The sequence below is a fragment of the Serinus canaria genome, chromosome 7 (genome assembly GCF_022539315.1).
Source record: "Serinus canaria isolate serCan28SL12 chromosome 7, serCan2020, whole genome shotgun sequence".
Taxonomy (NCBI): domain Eukaryota; kingdom Metazoa; phylum Chordata; class Aves; order Passeriformes; family Fringillidae; genus Serinus; species Serinus canaria.
The window spans coordinates 1433921-1449020 of record NC_066321.1 but is presented as its reverse complement, the minus strand read 5'-3'; the positions used below and the strand labels follow the sequence as shown (position 1 = coordinate 1449020).

General features: G+C 42.4%; 1 protein-coding gene across 1 annotated transcript in view; it reads right to left on the bottom strand.

The window, feature by feature from the left end:
- The window catches only part of NEB (nebulin), a 103777-nt gene that overhangs the window by 22223 nt on the left and 66454 nt on the right, over window positions 1-15100 (bottom strand). The window contains exons 113-132 of the mRNA XM_050976906.1: window positions 14644-14748; window positions 13967-14071; window positions 12354-12458; window positions 12146-12253; window positions 10761-10865; window positions 9983-10087; window positions 9759-9863; window positions 9115-9219; window positions 8915-9025; window positions 8600-8710; window positions 8053-8154; window positions 7841-7939; window positions 7245-7343; window positions 5304-5414; window positions 5060-5164; window positions 4105-4209; window positions 2895-2999; window positions 2014-2124; window positions 1445-1555; window positions 3-116 (exon numbers count right to left, since the gene is read on the bottom strand). Coding sequence (XP_050832863.1) covers window positions 3-116; window positions 1445-1555; window positions 2014-2124; window positions 2895-2999; window positions 4105-4209; window positions 5060-5164; window positions 5304-5414; window positions 7245-7343; window positions 7841-7939; window positions 8053-8154; window positions 8600-8710; window positions 8915-9025; window positions 9115-9219; window positions 9759-9863; window positions 9983-10087; window positions 10761-10865; window positions 12146-12253; window positions 12354-12458; window positions 13967-14071; window positions 14644-14748 — 2127 coding nt within the window. The remainder of the gene's footprint in view (window positions 1-2; window positions 117-1444; window positions 1556-2013; window positions 2125-2894; window positions 3000-4104; window positions 4210-5059; window positions 5165-5303; window positions 5415-7244; window positions 7344-7840; window positions 7940-8052; window positions 8155-8599; window positions 8711-8914; window positions 9026-9114; window positions 9220-9758; window positions 9864-9982; window positions 10088-10760; window positions 10866-12145; window positions 12254-12353; window positions 12459-13966; window positions 14072-14643; window positions 14749-15100) is intronic.

Below are 15100 nucleotides of genomic sequence, written 5' to 3'. Positions count from 1 at the left end.
ACCTGGCTGGCGATGTCGGTGGCGTTCCGGGCGCGCACGAAATCCGGCGTCTCCAGCGCCAGCTCGGTCAGGCCCTTCCCGCGGATCTCCTGCTCCAGGGCTCGCTTGTACTCCTTCTGCAGGGAGCACAAGGCATGGCAAAGGGCTCAGATCCACAGCCACACCAGGAACAGGGCCATCCACAGCCAGGAACAGAGCCAATCCCAAACCAGGAACAGAGCCCATCCCAACCAGGAGCAGTGTTCATCCCAAAGAGGAATAGCACAAATCCCAGACCAGGAACAGAGCCCATCCCAATCAGGAATAGAGCCAATCCCAAACCAGGAACAGAGCCCATCCCAGTCAGGAGCAGTGTTCATCCCAAAGAGGAATAGCACAAATCCCAGACCAGGAACAGAGCCCATCCCAATCAGGAACAGAGCCAATCCCAAACCAGGAACAGAGCCCAACCCAACCAGGAGCAGTGTTCATCCCAAAGAGGAATAGCACAAATCCCAGACCAGGAACAGAGCCCATCCCAATCAGGAATAGAGCCAATCCCAAACCAGGAACAGAGCCCAACCCAACCAGGAGCAGTGTTCATCCCAAAGAGGAATAGCACAAATCCCAGACCAGGAACAGAGCCCATCCCAGTCAGGAACAGAGCTCAACCCAGCCAGGAACAGTGCTCATCCCAACCATGGACAGAACCAATCCCAAACTAGGAACAGTGCCCATCCCAACCACTAACAGAACCAATCTCAAACCAGGAATAGTGCCCATCACAACCATGGACAGCGCCCATCCCAAACCAGGAACAGAGCCAATCCCAAATTAGGAATAGTGCCCACCCCAAACCAGGAATACCACCAATCCCAAACTAGGAATAGTGTCCATCCCAACCAGCAATAGTGCCCATCCCAAACCAGGAACAGTCCCACTCCCAAACCAGGAATATCTCTAATATCAACTCATAATTTTGCACACAAATTATATCATTTCATACTCTTTCAGTTTGTGCTTCATTTCTTACATCTTGGTTTAGTCCCTTGATAATTAACTAATGAGTCCCTTGAGGGACTGTTGATCCCAGCTCCTGTTTCCCATCTGAATTCCTGACAGTGACTGAGCACCCAGGAAAGAGCTCCCTTAAAAGTCCACTTTGATCCTTATTCCCTCATCCACATTCCTTCCTGGCCTCTACTCAAGAGTTTCCAGGGAATGGTGAAGTTCACAGCAGTCGAAGGGCAGGAATGGATGGGATATTGGGAAGGAATTCCTGGCTGGGAGGGTGGGGATGGATGGGATGAATTCCCAGAGAAGCTGTGGCTGCCCCTCGATCCCTGGAAGTGCCCCAGGCCAGGCTGGACAGGGCTTGGAGCAGCCTGGGATGGCACAAGGTGTCCCTCCCAGGGCAGTTGGACATTCCATGCACTCAGGCATTTTCCAAGCAGCTCTCCCATACCTCGTTCAGGATTTGAGTGGCATTCTTGGCTCTCAGCATGTCTGGAGTCTCCTCTAAGGCTGTCAGTCCTTTCCCTTTGACTCCTTCCTCCAGATCCTTCCTGTACTCTTTCTGCAGGAGAAGGAGAAGGAAAAACACTGCAAAGCCAGACCAAAGGGAGTTTTACACTCTACCAACATTGTTGCAAAAAAAATCAAAGAAAATGAAAGAAAAAAAGAGTTCCAAAAGCTCCAAAAGAAAAAAAAAAAAAAAAAGGAAATTTGAAAAACAAAAAAGAATATTGTAGAGGGTTATGGAAGAAGTACTCCAACAAAAGATAGGGATTATTGTGGAAGATAAATTGCCAAGGCACACACATATGGACCAGTTAGGCTGAGGGAAGTCAGAGAGGGGCAGCACATGGGAACAGGGTTAAGGGACATGGAAGAAATGCCCATGTCAAATTAGCTGGCAGCACAAAATGGATGGAAACATGCTCAGTGTGGGTGGGCAGGAGAGTGGGGAAGAAGAAGTGGGAGAGCTGGAGGTGCTGCAGGAGGCAGAGGAAGGAAGCCCAGAGGAGCTGGTACCTCGCTCGCTATTTTGGTGGCGTATTTGACATGCAAGAGGGATGGTGTGACCTCCAGGCCAGTGAGGTTCCTGCCCTTCATGGACTCTTCAAAGTCCTTCTTATATTCTTTCTAATGAGAGCAAGAAGAAGAAGAAGAAGGAAAAAAAAAAAAAAAAGCAAAACAGCAAATATTTATTACAGTACTTTCATTATGTGCAAAGCTGGGAGGTGTCAATGTCACTGGGTACAGTTGATGCTAAATCCTCTTCCCACCAAAACCTGTGAAGCAGCTCATTGCTTTCTATGGAAATAGGATCTGATCCTGCCTTTATTTTTTATTTTTCTACTCATTTATCTATGCAGAGAAAGCATTCAAAGGTAACACAAGGACTAATGGCCTCACACAGCTGCTTTGCAGCCTCCATCTGGGCCAGAAGAGGAATAAACTTCAAATAAACACAAAAAAAAAGTGCTCAAGAAAAGAAAATGACAGGTCAGGGAGAACCTCTGACAGCAGAGACACTCAGAGAATAAAAGAGTTTCTCAAAAATGGAGTTTTGAGGTGAAAAAAAAAAGAAGCAGAACACTTTCTGTGTCCTGTGATAACACACAAACACTGTGTTGTGTTGTAAAAGTGAAATTAATTTTGTACCACATTCCTTACTCAAAGACTTGTTTAACCTTCGTTAAAATAAATTACAGATAAACTCATTTCATGACAGGAAAGTGCCATGAATGTTCAATGCAGCATTTAACAACCATCACAAAGAAATATGAAATTACTATAAATTTTCAGTCTATCAGCCTGCACAAGGTGCAAGCAGAATTGTCTGTCACATCCCAAAGTTTAATAAAAAAAGGAAATTTTAAAGCTTTTCAGCCCATCAGTATTGATTTTACCTCACTCTGCATGAGCTGAGACTCCTTTGCAGTCAGGTATGTGGGAGTTTCAAAGTCCAACATGGGCTTTCCTTTCTCCTTCTCATACTTTTCTCTGTATTTCACCTGAGAAGAAAAGACAGAAAGTCACCCTCCTAAATAGTCAAAGACCTAATTAATTGAGGGGTATGTGCCTACTATCAACAGTTCTGGGATAAAAATTGAATGTCTGATGCAGTTTGCCTCCCTGAAATCTGTGTTATTGATCAGCAAATGTGACATTTGGTGTCCAGGCGGTAAAATGTCCATGGAGACGATTCCTGCTTCAAGATCTGTTCTCCACATTTCCACAGTGCTCAGTGAGGGAATGCTGTGACCAAGTCAGAGCCTGATCCCAACTGGAGCAACAAGGACTGGCTTAAAAATTATTTACAGCCTCATTAACAACAGCCTGATTAACACCCATTTCCTCATGGTCCTTGGGGCCTTTTTGCCTTTCCATGCCTTGAGCATCCCTGGAAGTGTCCAAGGCCAGGCTGGAGCAGCCTGGGATGGTGGGAGGTGTCCCTGTCCAAGGCAGGGGTGGGTGTGATAACCCTAAATGTCCCCAAACCCTTCTGGAATTCTGTGCCAAGCACCAGAACAATCAGCTGTGGCCCTTGGTGTTCTTGCAGTAATTCCTCTCTTGCTTTACAGCCAGTAAGTACTGGGAACAGAGAGGATCAGAGACCAAATCAGACTATGGATTTGTCTGGAGTGATCCACTGTTTTATTCCAGAGGGAAAAACTCCAGGCATGTTGATAGATTTGGTTAAAGGCATTTTGGATGCAGGAGAGGACAGCAGAGCTCTCCTTTGGATCATGGAATGGATGGAGCAGTTGGAAATCCACTGTCAGCAACAACCCTAATTCCTTCAGTTCCCAGTTTCTGTGACTCCCAGGTCCTTTTTTCTCCAGATTTAAATCCCCCTGATAAATTTATTATCCTGTGTAAAAGATCCATGTACAGCAGAGGTGAGCAGCAGGATTGGCTCTGGAATGAAGGAATCACAGGGAGATTTTATCTGTGTATTTTATGTGTTCTGCACTTGGAAAGGGGCAGGTTCTGCTCCCTGGATCCTCCCCCAGGGGTGCAGTGCTGGTGGGGCAGAGAGGCTCAGGGAATGTCCCAGCCTGGATGGAATTTGGAGCTCAGTGAGTTGGGATAAGGACAAACACACGTCCAACTTACGTGGCTCTGGAGCTCTGAGGCCTCCCTGAGATGAACCTGTTCAAGATTATCTGGCACCACATGGTAGTGACCCTTACTCTTCTCATACTGCTTCTTGTACTGGTACTGAAGGGAAGGTGTCAAAAATCATCTCAATCAAAAAAAAAAAAGCCCTCAGCAAATTTACTTCTTAGGTCCAATCAAAGCAACACTTCAACGGAATATCAGAGAGAAATTAGAAATGCAAGAAGTAAAACAAAAACCAAGAAGTTTAGAATTGATATTGGGGGTTAAAGATGTGAGGGAATAGTTATTTTTTTATGGTCTTTTGGATTGCAACAAAGGTTTTGTCCAAACCAGGATTAAAAGAAGAAAAAGAAAGAGAAGAGAGAAAACACAGCGGGTAATGAAAAGGCTGTACCAGGCAATAAAGGTTTTGCCTTTTCTCATTATCAATTATTTTGTTAGGCATAAGTATGTGGATTTACAATAGGGGAGTGTTAAACAAACATCCAGTAAAAGTAAAAAATGTAAAGTAAGAAAAAATCCAGATAAAAATTTAAAAAAATTAAATACAGTAATCAGCAAAGAAAAAAAGGAAAAAATAAAAAAGATATTTGTTAGTGTAGTGCAATCAGTTAAAAATGGGATCAAGAACCAACCCAGTAAAAATGATCAGAGGATTTAAAACATGAGCAGCTCTGCAGTCAGTTAAAATGGGATCAAGAACCAACCCAGTAAAAATGATCAGTGTTGACAACATTAGCAGTGCTACAGGAGATGAGGGTTTCCCTTCCCAGGGCACGGGCACGGGGCAGCCGCCGGTTTAGGAGGCACCATTGGGAAGCAGAGGAAGAGATCACTACCAGGTGATGCCCATGGAGGTGCCCCAGGGAGCAGCTGTTACAGGAGGAGTTAGCAGGGAATTCCCAAGGGAATTGCCCCCCTGGGAGCTGTGGGATCACCCAGAGCTTACAGCACTGGCGAGCTGGCTCGTGCTCAGCACGTGGTTCATGAGCAGCGACTCCTTCATGTCCGTCACGGGCTTGTGCAGCTTCTTCAGGTCTGCCTTGTATTTCACCTGCAGAGAATAAGGGTCCAACCCATCAGGAGAGGGCCCTGCTGGTCCAGCCTGGCCTGGGGAGGTTCCAACCTCACGAAGGAGGGATTTGGGAAAGCAGGAAGGGATCCCCTCCCAGGAAGAGCCAAAGTGAACGTACCTCACTGGCCATGTTGTGGGCGTCCTTCAGGGTCTTGTAGATTTTGGCCTCCTTCAAATCGTATTTTGGCTTTTTACCCAACTCTTTGGCAAAGTTCTCCTTGTATTTCACCTAAACAGAGAACAACCAGGTGTCACAGCTGCTCTGCAGGACTCACTCTGCAGAGGGGCCCTGTTTCAGTGGGGCTGGCTGGCAGAAGAAGGAAAGGGCAGGAACTTGAAGGTGTCCACTGGAAAAAGGATTATTTCAAAAATGACCTGACATGGAAAGAAAATCTGCACCTATCTGACATTTACAAGATAGCACTTGCAATTTGCAATTTTCCATCCAGTGCAAAGGTCACACCTCCTCATTGCAAAAATAAAAGAGCCAAGAGAATTGTGTTGCCAAAATTCTGACCCTTGGAGGTGAAGAGTTTTTCACTTGATGAGAACAGTCCATTGATTTAAGATGTTTCACAAAGACAGAGACAGGTATAATAAGAGTAAAATACAATAAAATTATATATATATAAAATATATTAAATATAATAATGCAAGAGTATATGAAAGAGTGTTAAGAAGACATTTTTATACACTTCTTGGAGAAATAAGAGCTTTAAAAACCTCAAGACTTTAGAGCATTGAAGATGTAAATACATCAAATACTTTTCTATCTATTGTTATGCACACAGTCTGTTCTGTCTGGATTAAAGGAGGACATTAATTATTAATGTCCACAATTAATTACTAATGATAAATAATTAATTAGATTCTACAACAGTTTTAGTAACACTTCCAAACTACATCAGCAGCCGCCAGGTCAAACACAGCACTGTGAGCCAACAGAATCCAGCAGATCCAGCCTGGAGGACAGGAATATTGACAGGAATGAGAGGTTTTAAACCCAAAAGAAGAGTTGTTGGGAGATCAATGCAAAATTAAAAGCAAGCAAGCCAGACAGACAAAATCCCACTAAAAAACTCAACTGGAGACACAAAGTGGACACGATGCTTTACAAAGTTTATGAGAAGAGATGTCCAAGACAAAAGCCAACTGCTGAAGATGATGCCAACCCTTCTTTGCTCCCTCACTGTCCCTCCAGCAGCTCACTTTCCCTCAGAACCAAAATTATCTCAGCAAAGAATGTTTGAAAGACCAAGAGTGGAAAAAGAATGGAAAACCAGGATCTCATCACTGAAGTGGAACAAACAGAACTTCTTCTTTTTCTTGTAGATCAGTGTAGAATCCTTGGTTCTCCTGAGGAGATCCTTGGTTCTCCTGCAGACACCGTGGTGGACATTCCAACATCCAAACATGGCAGCAGACACAGCCAGACATGGAAAAATCAAAATCCCTTTTTTTTCACTTGGAAATACATGTGTAAAACTGAAATGGCACAGACCTGTCTGCTGCCACTCCCAAATGGGCAGTCCAGGCTCTGGTTTCCTGTTTTTCAAAGGTTTTGATGTTGGAAGAAGTCTAAGAAACAATGAGCTCTCACACCAGCACAGGCTGCACTTCTCAGTGGGACTGAGTCAATCACAGCCTGCTCTTCCAACAGGAAATTCCAGCCAATAAAACAGTTTAATTAAAGTTTAAATGGAGTTTTAATAGAAGTCTGAAGAGTTAAAATGAAGTTCTGGTGACTGTTCACTGAAAATTACCAGCACAATTTTTGATCACACACATATATTTACACATGTATTTCCCTGTGGTTTTTTTTCATTTTTGGACAATAACAGCTCAAACTTTAGGTTTTTGGGTGAAAAATGTGAGTTTTCATATTATGTAAATGCACTGAAACCTTCCATGAAACAACCTGGAAGCTCCAAAATCATTATGAAGGGCAGAATGACATGTAAAGCTTCACAGGGTGCTGCAGAATTGCAAGATAATTGTGCCAGCAAGAGATAGATGCACAACAATGGCATTAAATAGCAGTTAATTAAAATTCTCTTACATGACTACTTAGCATATTTGCTTTCTTAAAGGTTCTCATCCAGGGGGTGTCATAGGAAGCAGCTCCGTGGCCTCTCATGTGTTGTTTGAGGTACTCTGCCTACAAGCAGCAGCAAGAAAGCAAGGTCAGAAAGGCAAAAATCCAGAATTCAAACACAAAGAGGTGAGAAAGAACCAAGAGGGACTGAGGTTCTGGCACAAGATTCTTTTAAAGATACAAAGAAAAAAGAAAGTGGCTGAAAGAAACCAAGGTCCGTTCAAAGGATGGAAAATAAGAGTTGGGTAAAGGCTGGTTCTGGAAAAGCCAATACCCAAAAGAGCTAAAAAAGAACAGGGCAAACATTTCAGCTTCAGCATTTATGTCACAGCATCATCTTAAGAAGGTTTTATATCTCCATTAATGACAGTAGAAAAGTTTAACAAAGAAATACTTTGTACTGGTGTTTAATTCTTACTTCCCCACATTCCCTTTCCTTTCCCTTTTCCCCTAATTTGGAAATAATTTCAATTATAATCATGACATCACTCTGTAAATTAATTTAAACTCTCATTTCTCTCACTGCTTTGAGTTTCACCAAGGTTTCATTTTGCCCTTACCTGGCTGGTCAGTTTGGACACCTCCTTGGCCAGCTCAATGTCTGGACGTCCCAGCATGGTCACACCCACACCTGCTGCTCCACGCTTCTTATACTCAATCTAATCAAAGAAATAAATCCTTTAGGAGTCAGGAAACCCCTTTCAATTATTCTGCTGGGGTTTGTAATTCAATTCATGCTAAAGGGTTATACAGAAGGCCTAAAACCACTCACATTGCTGATTAACTTGGCAGCCTGAGTTGCTTTCTTGATATCTGGTCGATCTGCTATAGGGGTGTAGTGGAGCTTGGATTTGGCATCTTTCTTGTATTCAATCTGATCCATGGAAGAAGACACAGGAAAGAAAATTAATGAGAAAATTAAATTTATTCATTGGGAATACACCAGTTAAGGGCACAGCAATGTTGCTGAGAAATGGATTTGTTTTGGGAATCAATTCACAAGGCATGGATCTGGAAATCTGGTTTTACAAGTGGTCTACAAGAAGAAATAAATATGGGGAATTCTGTCTGTCTTTGAAAGGATGAAAAAATTATTAGATGTGATTTGTACCAGATTACTTGAAATCCTACAATGGGACTTAAATACAAATCCCTTACTTCAGTGCAATTTTATATTTGTAAATATTTGCACATTTATCTTTCAAAATTACACCAGAACATAGAAGCTGGGAGGAAATTCAGAAATCCATAAACTTGGGTTTTTCCAGCTGAGTTTGCTACATCAGCTACTAAATTAATGGAAAAAGAGGCAAACTTACTGTGCTCTGGTTTTTAGCCACTTCCATGGCATGTTTCACCTCAGGAGGCTCCAGCATGACAGAATAATTGGATTTGCCTTTCTCCTTCACAAACTTCTTCTTGTAGTTTGTCTGTCAAGAACAACAAGGGCCACGTGTGAGTTTTTAATGTCACACGGAGGGAAAGGCTGCAGAAACTTGGAAAAAAAGCTCCTTGAAACTGCTGCAGGGGGATAAAGAGGAATCATCTCACTCCCAAAATGTGTTGGCTGCAGCTTTTGGAGTTGGGATTAGGAAAGCTGAGTTTTGTAGAGGCTGAGCTGAGCCTGAACTCACCTCACTGACGTTCTTGGTCACCTCCTTGACGTGGACAGTGTCCCTGGTCTCGGGCAGGGTGGTGAAGGAGCCATGGGGCAGCTGCTTCTTGCTCTGCTCTTTGTACTTGTTCTGCCAGCACAGGGGAAAGCCAGGTCAAACCCAGCAGCTCCAGGATGGAACTCCATCCCATTAAATGAAGAAGTAAATGAATGTTTTACCTCAGACACCAGAGAGCTGACGTTCTTAGCCAGCAGGATCTGAGGGGTGTCTGGAACTACGTGGTAGGTCCCACGGGCTTTGTTGTGCTTCTCTTTGTATTTTATCTAGCAGGAAGGAGAGACAGCAATTTAAATAATGTGCATCTGTCAGAATAAAAAGTAATTAGTACAGTCATGTTTGCTTGTTAGTGCAAAATTTTGCAGAAAATCCCATATTTTGACATCTTACAACCTAATCCATACATTCCTATGGCTCTCACTTGGATTTTTTTTAATATACTGAATACTAACATACTGTTAATAATTATTAAAGACAGTTTGTGTTATTATTAAAGCATTTTTGCTATTTTCTCCAGACACTTCCATTTAAATACCAGGAATGCAGAGATGCACCTGGGTGTAAGGTCTAGGGGTGTTCAGACAATGTTAATTTTGAATAAAAAATTAATCCATGAACAGTGACTTTTACAAGACCAAATTTATTCAGTCAATTTGTTAATTAAATAATTCAAATAGTGAAGTGAGACTGAGATTAACTGTCCAAAGCTTCGCTGCTAATCCAGTTATATTTGCAATAGAAGAGTTTAGTAGTGAGCAAAGTGGTAGCAGTGAACTTGGAGAGGAAAGGTGAGTTCAGTGCTTACATCACTGGCCAGGATGGCATTATTGAGGGCCAACACTGTGTTTTTATCATCTGTGACAGAGAGTTTGCACCCCTTGAGGAATTCCCGGTCCAGTTTGTATTCGTACTGCAGGAAGAAAAGAGAAAAGATAAAGTAAGGGAGTCTCTGATCCTCTCCAATTTAAAAAATCTTCTGAATAGGAGAGATGGGGGAATGGAATATTCAGTGTATTTTGATTTTCTTACATCACTCTGCTGCAGAGAGGACTTGGCTGCTTGGACAAAGTCAGGCCTGTCAGCAATCAGGTGCCAGTGGGCTTTGGCTGCTTCATATTTCTTCTTATAATCCAGCTGTGTCCAGGGAAAAACCAAACAGGGAGAGCTCATGGGAAACTGGAGACTTTGCACACAACACACAGAGGCCAATTCTCTTTTGGCCTGGGAGAGAAGGTCAAAAAATGGATCTACACCAGATTAGAGCTGTTCTCTGGGTCAGGCACAGCTCAGCCACTGCAGGGTGGAGAAAGGGATGTGAAGGTGGAGAAAGGGATGTGAAGGTGGAGAAAGGGATGTGAAGGTGGAGAAAGGGATAAGAAGGACTGAAATGATCTCCTGACTTTGGAGAAGGGGAGAGCTTTCAGATCCTTCCTACTGAAAAGGCTGCTGGGCACCAATAACAGAAAACACAGGTAAGTTTTCCATGAGGTTTTGTCTCCAGGAGCATCATCCCATGGAATTCCTGGGACAGTTGTGTCTCTGCCAGGAAAACGGGACAACTGGAAGAACAGGGTGTGTGACATACAAGACCCTCAAGGACAACTCACCAGAGTGAGCACTTCAGTATGAAATAAATTAAAACACGTTTCCTTCCAGCAGTGTAAGGATTAGAAACGATGCCCAAAAATTTGGCAGAATTTAATTTCTTCTGGAATAATTTCTTGTGGAAATAATTCCTTGTGGCTTCCACTGCCAGTTCCCAGCACCCTCCAGAATAAACCTGAGCCATGAACAGGGCAGAACTCACGTTGCTGTTCAGTTTGTAGGCGTGCCTGGGAGTTTTGATGTGAACTGAATCTGCCACGACGTTGCAGCGAGATTTGCTCCTCTCGTACATTTCTTTGTATTTCAGCTGAAGAAAGACAAAGATGTGAAAAATGTGGGCAAAGATCGTACCAGCATCAACAAGAAAAGCATCCAAATATTGAAAAACATAATTAAAATTGCTCCTGTGTGGATCAAATCTTAATAGGAGAAAATGACTGGAGGTGGCACTCAGAGCTCTGGGCTGGTGATGAGGGGGGAGCTGGGCACAACTTTAATTTCATGGCTTTGAGGGATTTTCCAACCTAAATAATTCTGGGATTCCATGAAAAATTAATTCTGTTGGTACAACTTGATATCAAGCACCTGCCTGAAGCAGGGTTTTCTCCAGCAGCACTTCTCTTTATATAGAAAATGTGGCAGTTTTAACTCACCACGAGGCACAGACTAAGATTAAACAAAATCCATTAATGACCAGTAATTCTGAATATTTCTACATTTTTGCAGCCAAAAGAAATCCTTTGAAGAAACTTATTTTCTGATAGTTACACTAACTGAAAACTCCTTCAGAGAATCTCAGCACTCATTTTGGAGCTTAAAAAACGTCCTTCAATTCACATCTCTGTCTCTCAATGATCCAATTTAGTATTTGGATAAAAATTATTACTTTTCCTCCTGGATCTACTAATTATGGAGAAATCCATGAAGCATCTGGATGAGACTCAGGCTACTTATTCTGACAATGCACTGAGTTTCAGAAGTTTCAGTATCCTCATTTATGGATACCTAAGGAACAATGAAACAAAGGACAGAGAGAAAGGGTAGGAGAAGGAATTTGGAGCAGGACTCCTAAATTCTTATTAATCTATCCACTGTCTCCTCCTTTCTCTCTCCTTCTTAGATTTCTATTGCCTCAGAATCAAAACTTTTTTATTTTAAATCAGAACATTTACCTTACATATTCACAGTATCCATATAAGAAATTAATAAACACAGCAATACAAGAAATATTTTATTCAAGCCTCAAAAAAAAAAAAAAATAGCCTTCAGAGGAAGAAAAGCCTGAAAAAAACCCTCTCAACAGTAATGATTGGGAGACCACTTCCAGCTTATGGCTTTTATTTCTAGTGAGGGGTGGTTTGTCCCAGAAAAAAAATGTTCCAAGAGCTCCAAAAGAAAATGCTATGTAAGACTTCCTGAAAAACTGGGATTTGAAAGAGCACTGAGTGCAGACAGAGTTTTCTGGGTCAATATGGTCTAAGAAGGTGATGACTTTCACAGACAGCGTTAGACAGGAGTTAAAAACACTGGCTGCCAAGTTAAAAAGTGAATTTTGGGTGCTTTTGATGGCACAGAGGATTCACTCACGTCACTGATCCTGTCCTTGACCTTGCGCACGTGCAGCAGCATCGGCGTGTCCTGGATGGTGGTGTAGCCCTTGGGCTTGGCTTTGTTGTACTCCAGCTTGTAAATAATCTGAAGGGACAAGTTGGGGCTTGGGTTATTCCTTGGAATCCTTGGTGTCAGCTGGGAATTCCCTGGGGTGACTGTCCCATTCCAAAGGACCCACACTTACGTCACTGATCTGCTTGTTGACCTTTGTGGTCCGTAAATACTCTGGAGTATCCAGAACTGTGGTGTATTTGTCTTTCTTCTTCTCATAGTCCTTCTTGTACTGAATCTGGAGATGGGGAAAGGCTCTAAATTAATCCACAGAGCAGGACCAAGCCTATTCCAGAGGTGGGATTATATCCATGGGTAAAATTGCAAAACCCTCCCACAAAGCCAAAGAAAGCAGAGCATGCACCATGAGCTGAGTTGCAAACCCCTTCCTTGCCCAGGAGGCTGCCTGATTGTTTTCATGGTTATTTCAAGCTAAAATCTCCAGGACTGAGCTAAAAAAAATCAATCCTTGCAGACCAGAGACTTTTGAATTTCATAATGGACAAAATCTCATTTTTAAATTTCATATCCAGCTGAAATTTGGACTTGGTGATCTTGGAGGTCTTTTCCAACCTTAATGATTCTGTGATCAGAGTGAAGAGAAATGTAAATCATTTCACCCAGCAGGAGATAAAAACATTACCAAACACATCCCAATGCTAGGATATTTTCAAGGCTTTGGCAGCAGGATTTGTGCCTTGGTAATGATTTTCTTAAAGATCAGCTCGCCCTATTAAGGTTTCTAAACCTTTCTTCACAGAGTTCACCGAGTGAGAACAGGTTCACCAAGGATGGAATTTAATTGTAGGCAGCCTCAGGGCAGCTGGAAAATGTTAGAATACATTGTTTAAAAATGATTTTCATGCTCTACCCTTATTCAGAAAATAAACCCATGCATTTGAAATGGGACTGCGACAGACAAAATATGAAAAATGATAAACAAATAATCAATGATAACATGGAGTGAACTCGGGGGCACATGCAGGTCAGACACTTCTTTTTTGAATTCAAACATATTCAAAGTTACCTGCAAGGAGTTTTCAGTGGAAGAATATAAATCCACAGAAAAATGGAACAAAAATGTCTGAAGGACCTTCAGTAATTTATTACTGAAGAATGTCACTATTGGCACAGGCAATAACAAAGAATTACAATTCCCTCTGGTAGAATTGTTTTCCACTGCTGCATTTCCAGTCTACCATTTATATTCCAATTCATGATCAGGAATGATTTCTCCCCTGCAAAGGGTGAGCTGGCAGCCAGCAGCTGTGATTTCAGAGCAGAAATAACTGTTCTGGGTCTGACACCATTCTGGGCACAGTGGGAGATAAACGCTGGAATCTCCCTGGGAAATCCATCATGTCCTTCCTGAATTAAGGAACTGGGCCTATCAAAGGTGGCCAGGCCAAGAATTGGTGTCAGAATGAGAACTGGGTTAGGGAAACACCAGGAAGAGCTAATATCCAATATCTGAAATGTATGGAAAATTGCTTTTTTATACAAATATGTGAAATTGATACCAATTGTTTATAATGAAGGGAGAAAACAGCCTGAGCTGAGCCATGTCCAAGTGACAGCAAATCTTGTTTCAGATATTCTGTTTTATTTTACCACAGCCAGCATTCAGCACGTGGAGGAAGCTTTGGGGTCTGAAGTCCATGGCAATAGAGGGAGCAGTAAATTTGCCAAGTCCAAGCAGCTACAGTGGGATCTAAGGAGTCCTAGAGCAGCAGCTCTGCAGATTACCTGGCTCCACAGGAATGTGTTGTAGAGTGCTGTCAGCATATCTGGCCTCAGAATTTCATTGCATCCGTGCTGCTGGAGCATCTTGGCAAAGGATTTATAGCTTTTCTGTCCATGCAAATGGCAACCAAGGACAAGAGAGACACATGAACAGCATGAACAGTGACACAGCTCTAGATCCCAGGCACTTGGAGAGTGGAGAGATTTAGGCAAGGTGCTGTATGTATTCAGCCACATGTGCATACAATTCACATCTGGATAATTAACACTGCCAAGGGGAAATATGAACAAGTTTTCCTGCTCTCACTTTAAGGAAGTTATGAATTTTTGGGGGGAGATGAGAGTAAATTAGAGATGAGGGCAAATATGTCCCTGTTGCTTTATCTAGAAATGAGTAAGAGGAAAAGAGGGGTAATAAAACAATAAATGCTTGATTCTGCATTTTTTAAGAGCTCTCCAGTGGCTTCAGGAGGGATGGGATTCCTGATGTCCATTGATGCACAATAATGGAAGTACATACAGGACAGATGGACAGAGCAGCTCACACAAAAAGTGGCTCCTTTTTGGGTGGCAGGATGGAGATTGAGTGAAGAGTGAAGAAACATGACAAAAATCACAGGGCTGTGACACTGCTGGCAGTGAGGGGGGCACACAGAGCTGCTGCAGTGCCCCCACAGTACCTGACTGCTCAGGGTGCTGCCCCACTTGGCCAGCAGGTTCCTGGGGTCATCCACAATAACGCTGTACCTATCTTTGAGCTTCTCATAGGCTGCTTTATATAATTTCTGCTCAGAACAGCACATACAGTGGAACAAGAGAGGGTTAAGATACAGAGAGATCACTGCTGTAACCTCTTTACAGGCTGGGGTTGAAGGTCAGGTCCAAAAGAGAAAAATACATTAAAAAAAAAGAACAACTGAGCAAAAAAAACCCTCCAAACAAACAAACAAATTTAAAAAAATCTCAAAAACCAACAAAAAACTCAAACCAAAATCCAAACAAAAACCCAAACAAACAAAAAACCAAACAAATAAACCAAAACAAAACTGAAAAGAAACCAATCAAAAACCCCAAACAAACAAAAACACAAAAAACCCCACAAAAATAAAAAAAAAACAAAACAAAAAAACCACCCCA